The 24,428-nt window shown below is 37.4% G+C and overlaps 1 protein-coding gene and 1 long non-coding RNA gene across 2 annotated transcripts in view; one reads left to right on the top strand and one right to left on the bottom strand.

Moving 5' to 3' along the window:
• Positions 1-24,256, top strand: SLC5A7 (solute carrier family 5 member 7). The gene is made up of 8 exons (XM_052664764.1): positions 1-178; positions 5,764-5,877; positions 8,967-9,122; positions 11,649-11,797; positions 15,848-15,991; positions 18,203-18,356; positions 18,819-19,036; positions 19,764-24,256. The coding sequence occupies exons 1-8, from the start codon at positions 1-3 to the stop codon at positions 20,385-20,387; spliced, it is 1,737 nt and encodes a 578-aa protein (XP_052520724.1). The 3' UTR covers positions 20,388-24,256.
• The window catches only part of LOC128071750 (uncharacterized), a 370,870-nt gene that overhangs the window by 127,124 nt on the left and 219,318 nt on the right, over positions 1-24,428 (bottom strand). The window lies entirely within an intron of this gene.

The raw sequence follows: 24,428 nt of genomic DNA on the forward strand, positions 1-24,428 counted from the left end.
ATGCCTTTCCATGTGGAGGGACTGGTGGCCATAGCTGTGTTTTACCTGGCTATCCTGGCAGTTGGGATATGGGCTGCTTGGAAAACCAAGAACACCGGCAGCGATGGAGATCGCAGCGAAGCTATTATCGTCGGCGGAAGAGACATTGGCTTGCTAGTTGGTGGATTTACAATGACCGGTATGTAAAAGGTCTTTTTTCCCTTTCTTTTTTATCCCTAACCAGCTTATAGCTTGTTAGTGTTCCATCAGAGTGAAAGAGAATTATAATCTGTAAACTAAATAATGCATTGTGGAGGATATACCTATATTTTGTTCCCCAATTGCTGCTGAAGTTGTGTAGTGAACGAAGTGTAGCATGTAGATAAAAACAACAAATTTTTAAAATTGTACAGTAAGATATTTCATATCTTACTCACTGCTTTCATATTCATTTGTAGATCAGGCATGTTTGGAACAGAAATATAGGAGCTTTATAGACTAATAGGAAAACTAATTTTAAAATAACTGTTGCTGTTGTTAAAGCCATCCAAATTCATGAGTTATTTTTGCTAAGTCTGAGTAAAGCAAAATTTATATGTAAAAAAAGATGCGAGGCAGCATCAGTTCAGAATTAGTCTCACAAAGAAAACTGGCATAAATCTAAACTCTCAAGCTCACTGATTTCTGCAAACTTACTTTGTGAATTCTGTAACATCTTTTGTGGCATCTTGATGAAATAATACATTTCTGTGAAAATTAGTATCAGAAGGAAAAGCCTCAGTGAAGAATAAGCTCACTAATTTTCTTAGCAATGCTGTTTGACTCCCAAAGCCAGTCGAACCTGCTAAGTTGCATGGGTAAACAAAAGGTTTGCAGCAAGGTCCAAAATCTCAGCTCTTGAAGCTAACATCGGGGATCAGAACAAAAGTACATTGAAGAAGAGTGAATTGACCCACCATTTTTGATTTAAGAAATATAATTTTATTTAAGCATGTTTCATTATTTTTTTTATATTCTAAATTAAATTCTGGCAAAGCGCTTTCAGTTCCCAAATTGAATTCATCAAGTTATGACTTTTGTTTTGTTTTCTCCTGCCTGGTTTTTCAAGATGTAATATATAGGAGATGCATAAAAACTTGGGCCAGGAATTGTGTGTTCTTTTCCATCACCCTGCAGAGTCATTTTGCTCATTGAAAGGTTGAATATTTAGATCATGAGTAAAGGATTCTTGTAAATGTCATTGAAGTTTGAATCCAGGTATATGTTCTACTTTTACCACTTTGCTATAACATACTGGAGCACATCAGATGATGGTGCATCAGTAGCCATGTATTCATCAGCTACTGAAACTTCAGATATGACCAGATTCTACTCATGACAAGAGCTAGTTTGTCTGTTTTCTGCTAAATCAAATGTTTTCAAGGGCACTGATACAAGAATATTTTGTGGAGATGCTGCTTGCCACAAAGCTATAATCGTTAGATTGGAAAAGAGGAGATGAAATTATATTCTCCACAGAAGTGGCTATGATGAACTGCCTTGCCGGTGGAAGGAGGCATAAATTTGGTCTCCTTAATCCCATTTTACAGTAATACTTTTCATAAAAGTTGAAGAACAGATGAGACTTGAATTTGGGCTCCCTGTATTACAGGCAGTTTCTATAACTGCCAGAATTCACACCCACACACATTTGCCTCATTTCATGCCACCTCTGAAGATGACGTAGTGTATCATTTCTCTGGTAGAACATCAGATTGGTCCTCAAGTTTTTGCTCAGATGGAACACTCACAGACTATACCATCAGGGTTTACATGCTTTCTAACCTCTGCCTTCATAAATACAGCAGACACAGTTTGAGACAGCAAGTAAATTCCGCTTTCACTATGGGAGCACCTGGCATGTAGAGATAGGAGCTGCACGCACAATACGGTAGAACCAAGAACTAATTCAGTTTTTGTCTCAGTAACAAAAGTGAGTTGATTGGCACATGCCTTTTGTGAAAACATAACAAAACCATTGTTATGTGAGTGCAAGCTGATCAAAATCCACAACAACTTTTACAAAATAGTTTGACGGTTCTTTAAAAACCGTAGGCTAGATTTTACGCATCACAACAACATCTCCAGAACTAGATGGCTGTTCAGACATGCTCTTAATATGTCACAACTTGAGTTGTCTAAGCAAAGCTGGATTTTTAAAATATCCCCAGAAATGATATTTTTTATATGTACATGAAATACTTTGGGTTATGAGATAAGGCTCAATTCTGTTTTTCTTGCTTGAGACAAATTCTACTGTGGTCCATGTGTATTAGCTACAAAAACAGCTTTGTTTTCTAAGGCTGCTTGGTGGGGAGGATGGCAGAACTTAGGTTGTAAATTTAAAATCAAGTTGAAAGTGTAACCATCATGACTTCATAGGATAGATTCAAGATTTGTAAGTATTTAGTTGATTTTCTGAATTGTATTTCAAAGCTTTAAAGTACGTCTTATGAATATGGACATATTTGGATTGGTACTGTGATCCTGAGCAAACTGTTTTAGGAACTTGTTATTGGAATGCCTGAACATGAAGCCTATTGAAGGTTGAATGTGTCTGCAATTATCAAAAAAGAGTGAAAATCTTGAATTCTCAATGGATTACAACAGTTCTCCTAACATAGTGCAGCAGTAGGCAAGACTTCAATTCATGTATTAATTTTTCGTGAGTATATGTAAAATGTTGAATTAAATATAAATATTCCTTAATTTGTGGGGTGGCAATTTTAAGCAGTGATACCTGTGACAGACTTGAGGCTATCCTGATTTTAGTGGTTGAGATTGAACCCCAGAGGAAATATTTGAAATTACATAATCAAAATTCTTGCAAGTGCAACTAAAAATATCATAATCTATTGACAGCATTTTTCATTTTACTTGGATGAAGCTTTGTATTGTTTCACAAAAATAAAATAAATATTATCAGTATTACCAATATTATCAGTATTCTGATTTTTTTTTGTAATCCTTGGGTTGGAAATTTCGTTTTATAGAACATGATGAGCTGATTCAATAATTTGTGTGTTTAGACAAGGGATCATTTACAAAGAAGTATCAGAAAATCTGTCTTATTAATATACACTGAAATATATAGAGATTTCTGAAATGTATTTTTATGTTCCTCATATGAACTAGAAACCAAATTATGCTCCATATCCTAAGTATTTGTCTGATTATTTGTAGGGCATTTGCTTCAAATGGACGTTTCTATTTGCAGCATTTTGGGGCCCTTCAGTTGGAAGGGAAAGAGAGGATTAAAATGGATTACTGCAAGTGTTTCTATAGATTATTAAATTTTATATTCCTTTTGTCTGATTTGGGGGGGGGGGGGGGAGGGGGGAAGAATTTCACAAAAAAAAAAAAAAAAATTAACTTTAAATTGTGGCTTAAAAAACTGAGGATCAGAACATTAATATCTAAGGATGAAATCCCTTCCTACCATATCCCATTATTTTCTTCCAAATGTATTTACTGATGACAGGGTAGCTCTTAACCCCCTGACAAAAAACTGTGTAACACCTTTCTAAAGCTCTGGGGTTCCTTGCAGATGTTCTAGAAGAGTTGTGTACATACAAAAATTGATCAGCAGCTAATTTTCAAACTCCCTATCAAGAAAACAAATGATGAAATTATGAAAGAGTGCTAAATCCTCCATTCTAGCTTATTCACCAATACCTGTCCATGGGGCATCTTTCTCATCCCCGGCCAGGGGAGGGCAATGGCCCCTCCCACATCTACAGGATTGAAATTGCTTGGTCACTTCCAGACAAAAATAAAGGAGCAAGGCACAGCATCCAAGTTCTCCTTGGAAAACAGAGACACTTTCAGTGTCAGCGTCAGGCAAATCAATGCCAGCCACCAAAGCCTTCTTGTACCACAGCAGGAGTTCTACTAGATATCTGTCCTTGCCTATGGGATTCTTCCTACCTGGAAGTGGGTGTCATTCATTCAGAGTTCATTCTTCTAATTTTTCCAGGGAAACAGACATATACAAATATATTTCTAAAAATTTACTCAGTGACTTTTGCTACGGTACGCAGGTGATCGTGACACATTCCGTAAGTATATACTACTTGAGAAACAACAAGGAACACATATCCCAAGTGCACAGGGACTCTGGTAACCAAAGTATCATATTTCCAGCTGCTTCAATGCATTCACATTCTTAAGAAGCAAAAAATTCCAAAAGTCTGATGATTTTCTATATACATTCTGTATCCCTGAATCTTCCTGTCAAGAATCAGTGTTCACCCATCTGCTCCATGTTGTTTCACATGGTCATCACTCGTCTCCGTAATGCACAGAAATTCTCAGTACTGAAAAGTCAGGGTATACAGTGTCAGTCCTTTTGCTGAAGATATTCTCCGCATGCACATCCTGTGTACAAGTCCATTTCGCTATTTCCAACAACTGAATGGTCCATTCCTGTTCTTCATAATCCAGAATCAGCTGCAATTGCAATGCTCAAATTTCCAGAGATCTTTGATTTCAAAGCCATGGTGTAATTTAGCATCAAGTTTAAAAATACCATTTTGTTGTAGTTAAGAGGTATTACATGTAAGTGGAAGAGTAGTCAGATAGATTTACATTGAAACTCTTTGGGATTTTAATTGTATCTCCATTGGTTGTATCCACCTCCACTTGTTTATCTAATACATCAGAAGTCTGAATACTGAGTAAGGAAAATAACTTTCTTGCAATTGTAAGTTTTTACACAGGAAGTTTGAACTGTGCATGTTGTGTAAGAAGGCAAAGATTTTGTGGCAAATCAAATTGGCTTTGCAAAAACATAATGACTTGCCTGCCATTCTTCAAACTACAGGCTCAGGTTCATAAAATTCACTCATTATACATCTGAGGAAATAAAAGACTTTTTTGCATGGAATCTGCAAACAAAGAGATAAACTTCATTACATAATTCATAATCAATGATTTTTACAGATTCAATCACAGAAATATTCTGTGTTTGAGATTTTTGGTCAGACATGCTCAAGGTCCAAAATTCTCAAGCGTAGAAACTTTTCTTTAAGGAAGAGAATTCATTAAAGGTCTGAGTTCAGTATATTAAAAATACTGGTGGTTTATATAGAAATGATAACATTAACGATATTACAATCCTCTTCTAGAATATGCCTGCAGGGAGTGCAAAAATACATAAGTCAGTTTTTAGAACTTAAATAGCAGCACCATCACATACCTACATGGTGATTTCCCTATTAATGGGGCTGGGCCAGTTGGCAGGGCAGAGCTGCCACCATGATGCTGTAGGGATATGGCTGCAGTATGGGTTGAACCAGACTGCACGTGGCCTGCAGGCTGCAGGTTGGACATGCCTGCATTAAATTACTGTGTAATTTCAGTGCTCTGAGTTTTCTGAACTGGGATGACTTAATCATTACATGGTTATTCTTCCTTGCCTCTCCTTTACCTCTTGCTTTCATTTGAACAAACTAAGGAAATGATCATGTTTCATGAGTTATTATGCTTCATTCTCTGTATGAAGGGGAACTTGGGCCCCACATATTCACTGATTGTACAGAGTCATCTGGTTTCTCTTTCATATGCTTAAGTTGTAAATTTTTTTGGATTAGGACTACCTTCTATAAAAGGATGCTATGTCTGGTACTTGTATAGTACACATAGTAAAAAACAGCAGTATTATAAGTGATGACAATTTTGCTCTTCAGTGTGGAAGGTTTTTGTTCTCTGAGTGCATTAAGGGCTTTTCTACCTCTTCTTTTTCAGCCACATGGGTTGGAGGAGGTTACATCAACGGGACTGCAGAAGCTGTGTATGTCCCAGGCTATGGTCTAGCTTGGGCTCAGGCACCTATCGGATATTCCCTTAGTCTGGTCTTAGGTAAGCAAGGAAATGAAGGTGATACTCACTGATTTTGGAGTTCTGATGTCAAGGCCATCATCTGAAATAACATCAAGCGGGTTTGATGAAATGACACTGAGAAAAACTGTTGCTTTTGTTGGTTTTTATTTTTGGATGTGTTGTTGTTCTTTTTTTTTTAACTGTATATACTAGGTTTTATATATTCAGGGTTTTCCTTTTGTTTTGTTTTGCTTTGCTGTTTTTAAGAGCCTATATAATCTGCAAAATATTACTGGCTTCTCTGATAGTGTCTAAATCTTGGACTTCAAATGCAGCAAATATCCTCACAGCTTAGGGAATTGCTTAAATTTTAGAAACTCTCCACTGACAGACTAATTTCCGAATTTCATGCATGAAGTCTGGAGGAGAGCCATTTTGTTGCTGTAAAGTTGAACTAAATTTCTTTTTATATGTAGTGTGAAACTCAAAATCATGGTCAAAATGAAAATAATGAATCCTTCCATGTGCAGGTTCAGTGTGTAAAATACAGACAGTGCTGTAATTATTAATGTTCTGTTCTCTAATTCCCAAAATTCAATCAGACCTTCTTACCTTTCTCCAAAATAACAGCAATAAAAAATATCTTGTCATGTTTCATCTGCATGGAGCAGCTCTTAACAGAAATATTGCCTTGTGAGCTATGATGAATGCTCTACAAAGCTGTCAAATACATGCTTTCAGGTTTTGAACAGATCACGGCCCTTAGACGAGTGCTGGTGCAACTGCTTAGAAAGGATATTTTTCCAGAAATGATCCTGTATTTTTCATCTTGTATTAATATGGCTGGTTTACTAGATTTTTGATACTACTTACCCTTGCAGTCTATTTTGAGCCTTTTCCTCCTGGTCCTCCCAGCTAGTCTGTGCTACTTTTTTCCCTTTGGGTTGCTTTTCTAGATCTTCTTGCTCCTTCTATTTCTTCCTATACAACTCAGTTTCCCCTCAGAAACTATGGCTTGTCCTGGTTCTCCTCTGTTCCCAGGTGGAACAGTTCCACATTGTATGTATTCCTCTCTGTTGTATGCAGGCCAGCTCTAGTTCCAATAGTAAATCCCATCCCTGAGAGGAATTCCGAATCCTGTAAGGAAGACATTAATAGTAGAACTGCCTAGAGATAAGTTGATGTCATTATCAGGTCATGATGGTTATGATCGATCTGTGTCATTAAGTGGTCATTAGAATTATAGCCATAAGCATCTTCCAGGTTTGTAGCCATTGTAGAATTGTCCCAAATCAATAGCCCACAAGAGGCTGAGTTAGTTACTCCTCTCATTTCCAGCTATTTACGAAGAAATCCAGGCTCCATCCTTGGACTGATAAACATTGGCCTCTGCAGAGAAAAATTTTGTGCTGTGTGACCGTACATCTCTCTTCAGAACACAGCAAGAAAAGCATTTCTGTATGCATGATATGTACATGCAGATTTGGGAGGAGGTGTTGTTTGTCCTTTAAAAATATATATATATATACAAGAACAAATAACAAAAGAAATATTATTGCTTCAGGCTGGAAAGATTTAAGATTAATTTAACCTTCCCACTAATTCAATAATCTGCTGTATTTCTTCAATTTTTCAAGTTCCAATGGTTACAATATCTCCTATTACCTTTGATGGATGTTTGAATAGTCTAATAGGTTATGCTACCAGTGACTATTTTTTTCCTGCTTTAGTTGTATTTTGTAATGATGATGTAACGAATAGAATAGGTATAGGAGTCATGAACAATGAAAAAATAGACGAAAAGTTTCTGGAGGCCTTCTGCATGTAAACTACTTATCTAAAGACAGCATAATACAAAGGGCATAAATTGTGATTGGTAAGCTAGAGCTTTCTGTTCAGGGAACTTAATGAATTGAAGAAATATCAGACACAACAGAGTTAAATGGAAAATCTTCTGTGCAATACAACAAATAGATTCCCTATGATGAAGAACCTAAGGATCTCCAAATACTGTACAGTTGATTTTATTAGGGTCTCCCTGATTTTCTAGTGTAGTGTAGCTTATGGATTGCATTTCAGCAGTGTTATTGTGAGAGAAGTCTTCTTATCTGTAGGCATCTGATGTCAACTACAAAGATTTCCATAGAGTGTCTATTTTGATTTTAGTGAGATTTATCCCTTCTTTTCTTTTCTTTTCTTTTCTTTTCTTTTCTTTTCTTTTCTTTTCTTTTCTTTTCTTTTCTTTTCTTTTCTTTTCTTTTCTTTTCTTTTCTTTTCTTTTCTTTTCTTTTCTTTTCTTTTCTTTTCTTTTCTTTTCTTTTCTTTTCTTTTCTTTTCTTTTCTTTTCTTTTCTTTTTTTTTTTTCTTTTTTTTTTTTTTCCCAGACAGAAAGAATTTGACAACTGTATATTAGAAATTAGTTAGGAATGTGAGGACTTTCCACAGTTACATGCATACTCAGTACATACGTGAGCCAGGCAGAGCAGAATTGTGATACATCAAATGTCCTGAAAGTGCACAGAAATAAGCGCATGACAGATGTTCAGGGAACCTGACACCTGCAGAGCCCAGAAAGCATTTGACCTATCCTGCAGGTGTAGTAATGTTGATCTAAGCATGAATTATAAATCTGAGTTGTCCTGAAAGGTTCAGTTTTACTGAGTGCATTCTATGCCATGTGTGAATCCATATTTCTGATCCAGATTCCCAGACTGTTTTGTTACTGGTGTAGCTCTATGTGAAAAATAAGACCTATACCCATACTGGGTTCTTCTCTATGTTTGAACAGACTTCGGTACCAAAGACATTCCCTTAGGCTGATCTAAACTGAGACAAAACTCTGACATCATCATAGTGGAAATCAAGTTAACTGAACCAACAAAATTATTTTTTTTTTTCCATTACTATATTATAGACATAAATAATGTGATTTTGCTTATGTAAATCTATAGTTAGATGTAAAATGGGAGATCCTAGGAAATATTTTACTTGTACTTATTTCTTTAAAGAAACAAAACACAGTAATACTGATACTGTTATACCTTTACTTGACAATCAGTGTTTTACCCTTTAATGTCAGTGCATTAAACTCCACTACAGTTGGTGTCTTGCGCTACTTTTCTTTGTAGGTGGTCTGTTTTTTGCAAAACCTATGCGATCCAAAGGCTATGTGACAATGTTAGACCCTTTTCAGCAGCTTTATGGAAAAAGGATGGGAGGACTCCTGTTTATTCCAGCTCTAATGGGAGAAATGTTTTGGGCTGCTGCCATCTTCTCTGCCTTAGGTAAGGAAACATCATTTTAAAAATTAACTTGAAATAGGTATAAGGGATTAAGAAAATTAGAAATGCATAAAAAATGGCTTCAAATTTCAGCTATCTTAGCCAAACAGCCCAGAGTGTGGCAGTTGTCTCAGACCTACGGTAAACAGTAGTTGTACACAATAATGGTACCTCATTGATTATTTTGGTAATGGAAAGACATATCTAGATGTTTAAAGAGAAATCCAGACTCCTTCCTTGAACTGTTACTTTTGAAAATGTACCTTGAAGTGGTTTCTTGTCAAAACAGCATGGAAAGATTGAGCAACAAATTTACTTTAACAGAGAGGGTGAGGTGAATGATTGCAAGTATCCCTTTTGCATCACGGCTGCCCCAGCTTCTCTTCTGCACCACTGAGATCACAGGGGACAGACAGAATTTTGTGAAATATATGAAACATCATTGCCAATGCATCTGAACAAAATAATCCTTTACATAAAAAGTGTCTAAATAAACACAGCTTTCCATAGCACAAATAATAGAAGTAAAACAAGGTTCAGATAAATACATTTAAGTATTATTCAATTTGACTGACTTTCCTCTTGACAAAATAAAGAAAATACTTAGGATTCAAGAAAGGATGCAGAGAATTAGTGGAAGTGTGACTCAATAGAAAATCACTCAACTACTCATCCAGTCCTGAAAAATAAGTCAGTTTCCAGGGTTTTTAATTATATTTCAGTTTTGAATTTAGCAATCCCTTCAAGAACTGAGAAAGTCCTTGAGCTGAAGCACCAGTAGTTGACTTTTACCAGCTAATCATACTCATAGTGCACATGCATGTGGTAATGCTTTCTAGCACAGCTATTTTAAACAGAAAATAAACTTTGAAGGTACTCTCCAACTGTGCTCTGATGAACTGCAAAGCAATGGGGAGCTTGTTTACCACAATTTCATCACAAAACCCTTAAAGGACTAAGAACAAACTACACGCTGAGGTGATAGGAGTTGAATAGCTTGAAGAACTCTTTAAGTATTTAAAATATACTTTCTTTTTGATTGAGGACAAGCTAATATGTGATAATTCAAAGTAAATGATGTGAATGCCTTTCTTGGAGCTTCATATTAACCACTGGCGGCTAAAGACTATAAAGGTCACAGAGAGTTATAATTTAAACTGTTCTGTGAATAGACACACTTGTATTACAACCCCTGATTTGCACACCTATCTTCACCGATGCATTCTTCATCTGCTGATCTTCTCATGATTCCTGGCTTGGCAGGGCTGTAGAAGGGAAAGACAGGACTTCCAACTTCTGCAAGATTTTTGATCCTATAATTCTGAAATACCAGAATCTTGAGGGCTCATTGTACAATAAAAAGCTACCTGTCAGCTCTCTGCAACTCTTACATACTACAAGTTATTCTGGGTGTTACTGCCAGATACTTTCCACCCATGTGTTCAAGAATATCCACCTGCTGTACCACAAGGACTAAAAGTTATTCTAACATATTTCATCTAAATTGGCCTAATTGGAAGGAGATGAATTTTTAAAACAATGTGTTAAAATACTACAATCATTTGAAATAGCTAGTATATCTATGGGAAGTATACAAACACCTTGACAGCTATTGGAGGCACAGTACAGAACACAAGCAATTTGGGATGTTTCTAGAGTGCTCTGATAATTGCATGACTGATTAAGGGATATGATGAAGAGAGTTGCTCTTCTGAGCCTAATACTTGCAAACATGGAAGAATTAATGTTAGGGATGTAAAAGCCAGAGGCAACCTTGGGTGTAGTGTTCTGAAGATGATAGAGTTTAGAGACCTGAGAGAAAGGAACAAGGCAAAAAGCAGGACCACAGCAGCAGATTCCAGAAGAGTAGAGTTTGGTCTCTTCTGGGATCTGCTTGGAAGAATCCCTTGGAAGATGGCAGTGAGATTCAGGAGAACTGGATGATATTCAGGGATCACCTCCTCTAAGCTTCAAAACAGTCCACTCTGGCAATCATGAAAACAAGAAAGTGTCAGAAGGCCTGCATGGATGAAAAAGAAGCTGCTGTCTACAGATATATAAAAAGGAAGCATACAAGAGGTAGAAGAAGGAGCGAGTGACCTGGAAGGAATATGAAGATGCTGTCTGAAAATACTAGGATGGGGTCTGAGCAGCCGAAGTCCACCTGGGTTTGAATATGGCCATAAAGAGCAACAAGAGTTGTCCCTACAAGTACACAAATTAAAGTAATGTGTAGGCCAACCAAGCCTTTTGATGCTGGCTCCCATAATATGTGCATAGACAAACTAAGTGGGCAGTGAGGAAGATGAAAACTTAGAAAGCTGCTGAGCACAGAGGGCTGTGACCAGAGCGTGGAGTCCAGCTGGTGGCCAGTCATCCACCAGAGTACCCTGGGGGTCAATAGTGAGCTGTGTAACAACTTCATTAATGACTTGGGCAACGGGATCCAATTCCTTCTCATCATTATTTGACATACACTAACATAGTGTTGTTTTTGTGTTGTTGTTTTGTTATTTTTTTTTTCCATAGGTGCCACAATAAGTGTGATCATTGACATTAATATCAATCTTTCAGTCATTATTTCTGCCCTGATTGCAACTCTGTACACTCTCGTGGGTGGGCTTTATTCTGTGGCCTACACTGACGTCGTTCAGTTGTTCTGCATCTTCCTTGGGCTGGTAAGTTTGGTTTTTTTCACTTTCTTGAAAATTTTGCCTTGAGCTTTATGACAAATAACAAATGCAGAGACCTATTGCTCAGCTGAAATTCTGGAATTGTGGCTTCTCTCAAGGTGAGGTGAAGGAATATCTCCACTTACAGACCAATGGTTTTAAAGAGTCTGTATTTGCATCAGTATACAGCCCATGCTTTGGCAATACTGCTGACACAAGGCACAATTCTTGGCTTTCTTCCTACCAGTCTGATAGGGCACTCTTTTACTTTTCATTCTGAGTATATCTCTAATTCAGAACAGGACTAGAGAAGATTGACTGTCTGTCCATCAGGCTGTAGCTAAAGCAGTGGAAGGAGGCATCAGATGCAGAGAGCAGTCAATCAAGCAATCCAGAAACACTGGAACTGGACCTGTACAGCCAGCATTCTCCAGTTTCTCCTTCCTATAGCTATCACCTATGCAGCTTAGATAACCTTCTGCTGTAAATTATCATGTGGGTTTTTTCTCATTTCCCTCCACTAACCTTGGAGACTGGGGAGTCTCACAAGATGACCGTGCTGTCTGAATATGGTGTTATGATTCACCCATCAGTTATCAGTGATACGACAGTGGGTTGCCTTCCCCTTACTTACTGCTATTCCTTGAATGTACTCAGAAAAACATCAGTGCAGCAGGGGTCAGATCACAAGGGTGCAGTCAAAGAAGCTGCTTGTTTTTGCTTGCCAGTGCTAGTAATAGATTGTCACAGGTGTGCAGAGATCTGAGACAGGCTGAAATAGAAGGGGTGGCTCAAGGTGTTGGAGCTGAATGACACCTTGGGGACCCTGCGTTGATTCTCTGCTTTCACCAGAGTTCTCATGCAGCCCTAGGGAAATTGCTTCTGCCAGAGCTTGCACAGATGGCTACTAACTAACCTTGTGTGAGACCTCACTCTGTGGTGTCCTACTGTGAGGCCTGTAACCTTATTTGCAGAAGTGCTAAGCATTCCCATTTGTAACTGACTTCATGGGAATTGTGCTAAATACTCTGACAAAGCAAATACAAGTTCCAGCTGGCCACCTCCAATGAGAAGTTATTCCAGAACAACAACTCTCACACTTATTTTCTTCATCTGCACAGTGGGGTAAATGCTGTCTCCTTCCCTAAGGTGCATGTTAGCATTTGTGAACTATTCAGTTTTCACAGATGGTGTGCATTACAGAAATTCCCCAAATAAAGTAAATCACTCATGCACTACTACAGACCCTCATTCTATGGGAATAGCAACGTGAACCCATGATTAAAATCGCCATGAACAGGCAGGGGAAGACAAACAAAAGTGGTAAAGCGGTCTTTTAAATGGTTGGATCTGTAGTTTTAGTAGTGTTCTTTTAATCCAGATTGGTCTCTTCATGTAATTTCACTTTTAAAATAAACAGTATCGCTGTCATGTAGAAAGAACTGTATACATAACCTTAGGAGTGATGAGAAGCTTCAGATAACACTTAAACAGGCATGCTTAGGTGAGGGATTTCAGATGAGATAGGATACTTTCACAGCAAGTGTCACAGCAGATATGACAGGCTTGGTGTCCCAACTTCCCCTCCAGACTTTGGCGCAGTCTGTTTACCCACTGGCATAGAGTATTACTGCCCACTACTCTTAATGTCTCTTCCTTGCCGGAGACATGATACATGTTCTAAACACTTCTGTTCCCTGTGCTGGCTCTTCATTTCAGACACAGTCTCATCCTTATGTCTTCATAAACCCTATCCCGGTCTAGGTAATCACATACTTCCCTGGTTTTCTCCTTCCAATCCCAGATAGTTTCCTTTCTACCCTCTTCTCCTCTACCCACAGTTGCAACACTCAGCTCCAGTCTCTGACTTTATTTTGCCCAGTCATTCTTTGCCTGATTCTGTACTCTGTCCCCAACTATTTGTCTCTTCATCTCAACTGTATTATTAGTTCTTCATTCTAAAATCTTTGCTGTCATATAGGAGTACTTTTTTTTTTTTTCTTTTTTTTTTTTCTGGTTTCCAATCCCATGAGTTCCAGATCCTTCTAATTCCTCTTCTTCCCTGAACTACTCACAGCATAAAGCCCCCAAATCTGTTTCACTTCCACAAGCCATTGTTTTATTTTTGCTCCATTCAAAACAGTGAATTTCCTACTCCAAGTATTAACAGCTCAGAGAGGACAATAGGAGAAAATTCGAGACTGCGTCCATGTTAGCAAGTTGTACAGTGCCAAGGTAAAAATAAAAGATCATCTGTTCTATTTTATTGTTGATACAGTCCTGGCACTGTTTTGGCCCATGCCAGGTAGTACTCTCCCCAGGAGAGATAATCCCCAGGATCAGGTCAAGGCTGTTCTGTTTGACAGGAAAAGGAAGTCTATATGTATGGAAATATCAGTGATCTGTGGAACCAGAGAAAATGTCTTGATTAGTTCTGTTTACTAAGATAGTGGTAGTCTTTGAGATCACAAAGAGCTATATTGTTGTCAGGAGCTGGAATGGATTACAAAAGCTAGTAATGTGTTTGCAATTTACTCCCTATTAAATCCTGGGCTGTATCTTCAAGGCTGCAGATGGACCTTCAGAAATTTTCCCTACCGAAAATCTCAGCTGAATATGTGCGAACTACAGCTCTTCATAAATTCATCACTTTGACATGTTTGAGATTTGAGATTCACAAAGAAGAATGAAAAATCCACTTCATCTTTCTCTGCAAATTAAAAAAAATAAATAAATAAATAGAAGAGTATTAGTATCCTATCATTTTGGTAATGTTTGTCTTTCCCTCAAAATCTCTTGGAGATGGCTAAAACATTTTGGTGATATTTTGCAGAACAGCCTAAGCAAACACTGAGAAGGGAAATTTTCTTCCCAGGTGCTTAAATTGGAAAAGTTTAATATGTAACTGAGAAACTGTATTTGATAAACAATTTGATAAGCAACTTGCTGCAATAAACAGCAATAATTCATGTCTTCTTCACAAACTGATACAGTAATTGTGCAACAAGGTAGAGGAAGATATTTGAAGTTTCACCTCCTTGCACCTCTGTGCACTTACACATGTTCATTTGGGCTATAGTAATCTGCATAATAAAGGCTTCAGGGTGCTGTGCTTGCAGTTGTCTATCCCATGGATTACTAAGCCTTGTTTTCTTCTTAGTAGGAAGTGCCAAGGTCCTCCTCACAGGGAGTTAATGAGTTGAAAAATGAACTGGTTGACAAATACACAAAAAGAGTGTTGGTGAAGAAAATCCATCCTCCGGTAGAAACTGTTTCACAATTGATTTTTTGGCTCAGATCAAAACAGCCAAGAGCTCAGAGTAAAATTATTCTCAAGGTAGAAAAGTGCTTTAACACACTGGGTACTGTAATAAACTGGAGTATTCTGGAGCAAGAAAGATGCTCCAGCAGCATCCCTCTCTTGCCATGATACAGTTTTTGTAGAATCACAGAATCATAGAATGGCTTAAGTTGGAAGAGAACTTAAAGATCATTGAGTTCCAACCCCCTGTTGTAGGCAGGTCTGCCCCCCCCCCAGCTCAGCTGCCCAGGGATGAAGCACCACAGTTTCTCTGGGCAGCTGTTCCAATGCCTCACAGCCCTCTTTTCCCATTAGAAGCATAAATTCTACGTTTTCTTGATTTCAAATGAAATTCCCAAGCTTTCAGGTTTGATGCCTTGTGCTTGTATACTCACAAATCCTGTTGCTTTTGTTGCAGGTTTATATGTAGACGTTTCTCTGCAATGCAGTCCAAGAAAGGGTGTAAAGACTATGTATAGAGCTAGGGAAAATGTAGTGAATATGTACAAATATGCTTCTCCTGCTGATGATATGACTTCCACTGATAAATTTTGTCCTCACACTCATACTGTCCAGGAAAAAGGTAAAATATCCAGTACTTTCTGGAGTTTGGAGGTGTTCTGGCATATTTTCTAGCTATTCTGCAAGTCAGCTTGACATTTGATCTGCAGCATGCAAGAAGAGAAACAGACCAACACTTATAGGTTTATCATGCCTCCATTAGACCTGAACAAACTATTATTCTTTGGTTACAGTGGATCAGCGTACCCTTTGCATTGTCCAATCCTGCAGTGACAGACATTGGTTTCACAGCTGTGCATGAGGTGCACCAAGCACCTTGGCTTGGAACTATTGGCTCACTTAACATTTACACCTGGCTGGACAATTTCCTTTTGCTGGTAAGTGATGGCTTATATTAAAGACTGAAGCACCTTAGCACTGTGTTATTGTAACAACTAGAAAGAGCAGAATCTAGTTAAGAGTTTCCAGTAACATGAAACCTTCTATCTTCTTCATTCCTGTTAAATACGTAGATCACTCTGAAAGTAATGCCTCATATTTATTTCCATGGAAACTAAAACAGATACAAAGAGCACAATGACACTTTTTGATAGAACAAATTCTCAGCTACAAAACACTCTTTTTCAACACAGTCACCACCATCAGCTATGCATTTTCACCAGCTGTAAACAAGAAGCCTGCATGCTGCACTCTGCACCAGTGGAACTGACTCACTGTCACTGTCATCACCGCTTGAAACACACCACCCACTGCATCACTGCTCATATCCTTGGTTTGTTCTCTGTAAATGCAAGTGTCATTGAATGTCAGTGGGTGTCATTTTTTCCTTTTTCCTTTCCTTCCATTTTTTCCTTGTATTTCTGAACATTTGAATGATTTCAGAGAAATACCAGTAGAATACTGTAGCACAGCTGTCAATATCAGCATTGTCAGGAAGACTGTTTAAATATTGTCAGACAGAAAGATTTGCCTTATGCTAAAATTAATTAAAAGTGTGTGGCTAACACTTAAGTGATGTCATTCTTGGCAAAGAAAGGCAATAAATACATTATACAAATGATTAAATATGCCTTAGGTGTAGGTGATGTAGAAAGAGCTTTGCAGAGATGGATGGATGAATTCATCCGTGCCAGAATGAGCTGAGGGTTTTCATTATTTAATACTCGTTTATTACACATGGGATTGGTGGTTATTAAGTGCTTTCCATTAGAAGATCTAGCAACACGTGCTAACATTTTCCATTCTCGACGTCCCTGGGCAACTTTATAACATTTTTATTATCATATTCTAATTTGGGATTTCTTTCTCTCTATTTTTTTTCCTAAATAACCTCAGCCAAAAATCCTTGGAGTTTTCTGACAATACAGCTAATAAAATGCAACAATTTATCCAGCACAGGTTGCTTAGAGATTGTTAGAGAGTCAAAATATGACACTAGCACACGTGGCTGAATTCTGTACCATAAGGCTGAAGGTTTCATTTCTGCGGATGACCAAAGGAAAGCTCTGATGCTGCCAAATTGTGACACATTTCCTTTTCATCCTGTTTGTTTCATTACATTTCAAGAAATTTACATGTGCTTGGAAAGCTTTGTTAAAATAATGTTATTAAGGTTGTACAGGGAAGCACTCATAAATAGTGTGCCAAAATCTGAGTTGCTTGTGAAGCATTCATTTGGTCCCTTGTGTGCATGAAGCATATATGAAACACTTGTATACACATGCTTAGGAATAAACACCTCCTGCCTCATTTATCATGTTAAACTGGACTGTGCACTTTTAGTGAGTGGTTTGCTTTGTTCTCTTTCTGCAGTGCTTAGTCATAGGCATTTATTTAATTAGTGGAGCCTACTCAAATCCTGCTCTGAAGAGAGGAATTTTGCATGTTTTTTCCGCCTTTGATAATAGTCTTTTATGTTATATTTTGTGGGTGTAATTTTAAGTCTCATCTTCACTGTTACATCCACACAACAAGAGAAGAGTTGCCACCATTAAAAAAAAAGAATTAAAACAACAGCAGAAAAAAACCCCACATTCTTTTTTACTACTTCATCCATAACTTATATTGGTATCATAATTGGTTTAGATAATGAGAGGAACATTTTTCATATTCTCATGCTGAATACCTACAGAACTTGTTGCTTGTTTAGATAGTTATATACATTCATAGAAGGAGATAAAATCTTGCTTTCCAATCCTAATTAATGTAATTCTGGGGAGAAAAGGATGCTGGCGGTCAAATTCTGCAAATATGAGATATGTCAATAGTATTTTTATAATTTTTTTGTAAGGCTTTATAAAATATTTACAGAGCTCACAATGCTTTAGGATTACAGAAACTATGTAGCATTGTTTCTAACTGTGCAGAGTGTAAGTTCACTAAAAGAGTGGGATTTAAGTGGGCTTACAAAGATCTAACATTACTTGTGAGAATGGAGGTTACAGCTGTTACTATCTGACTGATAAGCCGTAAATGAAAGAGCAACAATGCAGCATTCAAGTGATGCTTCTATGTGTTCTCTATATGATGATAGCAAAGAAATCTGGTGTCAGCTCCCAGTAATGGAACACTGCTTATTGTGTTTGCAGACATTCGGAGGTATCCCATGGCAAGCATATTTCCAGCGAGTTCTTTCCTCATCTTCTGCCACATATGCTCAAGTTTTGTCATTTCTGGCTGCTTTTGGCTGCATTGTGATGGCGATTCCTGCAGTACTCATCGGCGCAATTGGAGCATCCACAGGTGAATTATTAAAAAAATGAGTAATATAATAGGTGTGTGAAAATCTCGCATTGCACAGGTAACATCATTGATCAACCCATGACTTCATCAACAGGAGACTGCACTGAAAAATACTTTTAGAGTATGTTTTTCCCAAGGGAGGTAGCTCCATTGTGGTGGTTCAACAACAAAGGATAACTAAGCTCCACTACATTGCTCTGTCACTCCCGACCCTCAAATAACAGGAGCAGAAAATAAAACAGAGGAAAGTATATAGTTTGAGACAAGGGCAGAGAGATCACCCACCAGCTATCACCACAGGCAGAACGAACTCAGTATTGGGAGATTAATATGATTTATTGCCTATTGATAGTAGACTAGAGCAGTAAGAACTAAAAGCAAGCTAAAATCACCTACTGATGTTACTGATGTTAATGAGTGACTAATAATGTTACTCACAATACACTTGTGTCTATATTTCAGCCTGGAACCAGACTGAATATGGTGTTCCTGACCCTATTGCTAATAAAGAAGCGGATATGATTTTACCAATTGTGCTCCAGTATCTTTGCCCAGTCTACATATCATTCTTTGGCCTCGGTGCTGTATCTGCTGCTGTCATGTCATCAGCTGACTCTTCAATTTTATCAGCAAGTTCTATGTTTGCTCGGAACATTTACCAGCTCTCATTTCGGCAAAATGTGAGATTGTATTTCCATTTTTACTTTTAGAAAAAATTGTCAGTGACAGATCTTTACTAGGTAAAGCATATACTGCCTTATGTTTCACTTAGTGAAACATTTACTCCATGTTCCTGCCTATGACTAGAAAAAGTACAGTATTTTTTTGCTAAGAGTGTATTGACTAAACTGAAGGTTTAAAACGTTCATGGTTGTGAGTGGTGAAACAGTTGAAAAAGATCCTGAAAAGCAGACTTCAAGTGTTCCCATGGCATTGCAGTTTATTCTAAATAGCTCCTAATTATTGTTGCAACCATAAGTTTTACTTAAATCCTTAATGAACTGAGACATCTTTCTGACTTACTGGTTTATTAGGAAATCACGTGGCACTCAAGAAAGGTGCAGAGTAGGCTTGTGGTCATAGTTTTTCTTAGGAAATGAAGAAGAAAAAAATTGGACACTGAAAGTTTTTTCTGGTTGATCTATATTTATTTTATTTTCAAAAGTTATTTCTACAATTGTTGCTTTTTCTCTGACTCTATCAAATTTTTCCATGTGTGCAAAGGTTAATGACTTTTTCAACCATAGCCCTTGTTTTTTTCTCCTATGCTTGAGATAGAATTATTAGCTTGTGAATATTGCTGAATGTCAGGCATCATTCTCTCTTACAATATCACGACTTACACAGACTGTGTTCATAAACGAAAGCGTACACATACCACCATAACACTGCACTTTTTTTTTGCAGGCCTCAGACAGGGAAATCGTATGGGTCATGAGAATCACTGTTTTTCTCTTTGGAGCATCAGCGACAGCAATGGCGCTGCTGGCATCATCAGTGTACGGCCTGTGGTACCTCAGCTCTGATCTTGTTTATATCATCATATTCCCCCAGCTCTTGTGTGTGCTGTTTATTAAAGGAACCAACACCTATGGTGCCATTGCAGGATACTTATTTGGCCTTGTTCTCAGAATAACTGGAGGAGAACCATACCTCTACCTTCAGCCCTTGATCTACTATCCTGGTTGCTATCCTGATGAAAATAATATCTACGTCCAGCGATTCCCATTTAAAACACTTGCAATGCTTACCTCCTTCTTTACTAACATTATAGTCTCCTACTTAGCCAAATACTTATTTGAGAGTGGGACTTTGCCACCAAAGCTGGATTTCCTTGATGCTGTGGTTGCGAGGTACAGTAGAGAACATATGGACAAAGCAACACTTGTAAAGAGTGACAATATTGTATTAAATGAACTCGCACCTGTGAATCCACGACACAGTCTAACTTTGAGCTCAACTTTCACAAACAAGGAAGCCTTTAATTATGTTGATTCAAGTCCAGATCTGTCCAACACTGAAGATAATTAAAAAGCGTGGCACCCACAGACGAAGCAATGCAAAACACAATATTCTACAAAGAATAGTAAGAGGCATTTTATGGAAAGAAAAGCAAAACTTAGGAATGAAATGCCACTGCACAATCTCTAATTGGTTCTACAAGCAGGAGCATCCACGGGCAGAACTCTTTCCTGTTATTATCTAACATGTTCGATTAGATCACAGAGTGTTTACTGAAAGATGCACTTAGATCCTATTCTTTTCACCCACAGCTATAAACTATGTAATTAAAAAATATATATTTACGATTGAAAATATAAGTAGCAGAAAAGTGCAACAGCTATTTAGGTAGGACATCATATGAAGAGATTATAATACAGTCAATCTGAAGTACTACAAGCCAACATTTTGTTGGCATTAAGTGAAAGTACATTGTCACAGCTGTAAGTGATTTATTTCTAAAGAACTAAATGCCTTCACAAAGACAGATGGATAACTTCCCTAGGTTTTTGTTCTGGAATTTTTTTCCTCATAACAGATTTCAAAGAATGCAAATCTAGTATATTGTTATTATTTGCATAAAACAGCAGAATATGCAAATAGTAACAAATTCTTTTATAGATGTGCTGAACATCTTATACTCTTAAAAGAAGTTAAAATGAAATCAGCAGTTAAAGTGATGGTGTGCCTAATGTAAGATGACCTGTAAGCAAAGTATGTTACTGTAAATTTTCTTCTTTCCCGTGTTTACTGGCTGTCACCAATGGAGGATAAAAATTTTAAAGCAATAATTGGAGTTGAGAAACTCAACTTGTGGAAAAAAAAAAAAAAAAAAAAAAAAGACTGAACTTTTATAAAGTAAACAGAACTTTTGTGGAAGGAAGCTTTATTTTGATTTATCACAAAAAAATGAACAAACACTAAGCAAAGCAGTCTGACAACAGGCAATCATAACAATGGAGGAAATATTAAAAATCAGAGATTCAAGAAGGCTGCTTGAAAAAAACAGATGGGAAAAATACCCAGATTTCACTTACTAAGAAAAGATATTCTCAAAGACAACAGAAAGTCTTTTGGCTTGGACTTCCTGAGATTACTCTGAAAAAAAAGACTAGATTTTCCATGGAAAATCACATTTTCTCAAAAATTTGATTTCCCATGAGAAAAGATCTTTGCATGCCTGTATTTACCTCCAGAAGCAGCAGCAGCTTGGAGGAAATCTGAAAGGAAAGTTGAACCCACAAGTGTACCAAAATGCGTAGCAGTGTCTTCAGCTAAGTGCTGGACTCCTTCGTTGACAGCCACTCTCACGGGCCAGCATGGTGCCTGTGGGGCACCAGCACTATCCAGGCATGAGTGAGACCATTCATAACTGATAATGCTGGCTAGAAGCAAAGCAGGGAAGATTAAGCCTCTTGTAACTATGGCCTGGCCAGCAGAGAGCATTCAATTTGGATTCATTTTGCCCACAGCCAAGACGATTATGTCTGTCTTCTTTGGTACGTGCCTTTCACAGAGGGAGATCTAATAGCTAGATTTCTATGCTACTAAGAGTTATGCTCCAGTAATTCTTTTTAATATCTACAAGTCACAGAACATTCAGCTGAAATCCAGATACTCTCCTGTTGCTGATCACTGGTGAAAATTACTCTTTTACATTTACAGCAGGAGGAGCTATACTGGAGGAGGTGAAGTGTAAGAATAGGTTTTGCTGCTAAAGGAAGAAGCCATCAACGTGTACATTCAGCGTTAACATAAACTTTCACAAGGTTGAATTCTTAGATATGTTTTTGCTCCTTTTGTGGAGTTTTAATGGCATATATATATACTATATGTAGATAAAATTAATTTTAAAGATGTTATTTTTTTTCTCCATACACTGCATTAGAAATAATATTACATCTGAGTTCCAGATATGCACTGTCAACTGCAGTACTGCTGCGTGAACAGGCAGTGAGTGTGCCCTGGGTGGAGGGAATTAAAATCAGGATCAACCCCAAATCTGCTAAGAGTCAACACAGCAAAGAAAAGAAGAGAAAGTTCTGTGGGGTGAGGGAACAATCTGCTGATGAACTAACTTCAGAGTGCTGAGGACCTTACAAACTGGACACAAGCCCACTGTAATCTTTCCTTTAACCTTTTCCTTGAAAAGAGAGGTGGAAAGCAATCATATGGAAGGGAGAGAGGAGAGAATGGAGCCACTGCTGAATTATTATCCATATCTGTCCCAAATCCACTAGCCTGAATCTGTTTCTATGAGAAAATACCAAGCCACAGTTTTTTACCCACTTCCAGAACCAGTGCTTTACACTACAGTTCCAAATTAAGTTAGGGGATCCAAATTTTTATCTACCAAGTAAGTCTTCCTGAAAATTTTTTTACTTGTGTCTTGGCTAAGAGTTGAGAGAATTTCACCGTGAGAAGCGGCATATTGGCCAGCAGCATTTCTACATTGCGTATTTCAGAATTTCCAGTAGCTGAAGAAGGAAGTAGGCAAAAAGATTCAGCTGGGCTCTTTTAAAGTATTTTGGTTCCCTTGTATCCCCTCATTGCCATAAAAATATGAAGGCCTTTAAAATGCTCACAGAAAAGTTAAATGAAAAATCAAAATATGTTATCCCAAAAACTTCAACCCAGATGCTTTCAGTATTACCAGAATGTTTTGTACTGTTCACCTTATTGAATATTTTCCTGTTTTGCTGGAACTGCTTTTTCTGGCAAAAAATTGTTCCAACAGTTTTCCATTGCTCTCTGAGAAAATGTAGAGTTCATTGCACTGTTTCAAGTACCACACTATGAAAGCTTTATCATGCAAAAGGGAGAAGAAACATGGAAGACTGTTCATAGTGTGACATTAGCTCTGCTTTCTACTTGTAAAGTCTCTGGATTTCTTTGTGTGAACCCAGCAACAGTTTCAGTAGCTGCAGTGGTGAGCTTTGCTGTGGATTGTATGACTCTGAAAGCCAAACTAAGACAACCCCATGCAATGTCCATTTACTGGTTTTCTTGCCTTAGTTCAACTACCCTGCCATTGGATTTATGCAAAGCGAATCATATAACCAAAGCCATACATATGATTGACAGCTGCAGAGAAAAAAAGATAACAGAATGCAACCAAGTTGTTTCCACAAGATAAACACCAACAGTATGATTCTGCAAGTAAACTTTATTTTCATGTGAATCATCAAACGTTCCTTCTCCACTTTTGCAGTTTGTAGGTAGTGGTAGTGTGCACTGCATTGGATCTACAGTCAGTGAAGCAAAGAACTCATCTTCAAACACAGAGGTTATTGTTTCTGAGCCAATCATTTCTGAATAAAATATTTATATCATGTTCGTGCATTTCACTTTCTGATTCTTAACATTTGTGAATAACACTTATTCAACAGGGTTTTTTACCTCTTTGCATGAGATACATTCATAAAATCAAAGTTAATACATAGCTGATACATCAAAAGAATTACAATTTCATCTATATTTGTCTATATAGGATGGTATATGTACTATAAATAACACATGCTTTTGTGAACCTGAACTGAATGTAAACATTAAGTGGATCAAATAAAGTAAAAGTCAGATTTAGTCTTTTATTTTCATAGGACAATAATTTAGTATTTCAAATATAAGTATCATAGGGGAAAAAAAAAACTGTTACTCATTTTTCCTTCTGCCCTTTGAGCATATTTGATCAAGTACCATGTGCAATTAGACAGTACGTTATTGTAAGTCTGCTATTAATCAGAGCAGTATTTGTGGCTGTTGTTTAAAAAAAAAAAGTATATTTTTGTCTGTGTCAGAAATGATATATTAAAACTACTACTAACAAAAGATAGAAAGCATAATATGGATATATGTATGTTTTAATTTCATTTGTATTGTCTCCAATAGTGCCCATGCAATTCAGGAAAATATTGTCTAGTTTTGGGTCTGTTTTGTCCATCTATTAAAAATAAAGATGTTTATTTTATTATCACTGAGCATCGTATGAGGTTTTGTGTCACAGAGACAGAAGTGAGATCCCTCACGTGGGGGATTATTGGTGCTGCAGGGAGGCATCCCTGTACCCTTCCC

This window comes from Tympanuchus pallidicinctus, unplaced genomic scaffold (genome assembly GCF_026119805.1).
Source record: "Tympanuchus pallidicinctus isolate F22 unplaced genomic scaffold, pur_lepc_1.0 scaffold6, whole genome shotgun sequence".
Taxonomy (NCBI): domain Eukaryota; kingdom Metazoa; phylum Chordata; class Aves; order Galliformes; family Phasianidae; genus Tympanuchus; species Tympanuchus pallidicinctus.

Bases quoted from the DNA above. Each gene is read 5' to 3' on its own strand.
- SLC5A7 (XM_052664764.1), top strand. From the start codon at position 1: ATGCCTTTCCATGTGGAGGGACTGGTGGCCATAGCTGTGTTTTACCTG. The intron at 179-5,763 runs GTATGTAAAAGG...CTTCTTTTTCAG, and splicing joins TGGTGGATTTACAATGACCG to CCACATGGGTTGGAGGAGGT. The intron at 19,037-19,763 runs GTGAGATTGTAT...TTTTTTTTGCAG, and splicing joins AGCTCTCATTTCGGCAAAAT to GCCTCAGACAGGGAAATCGT.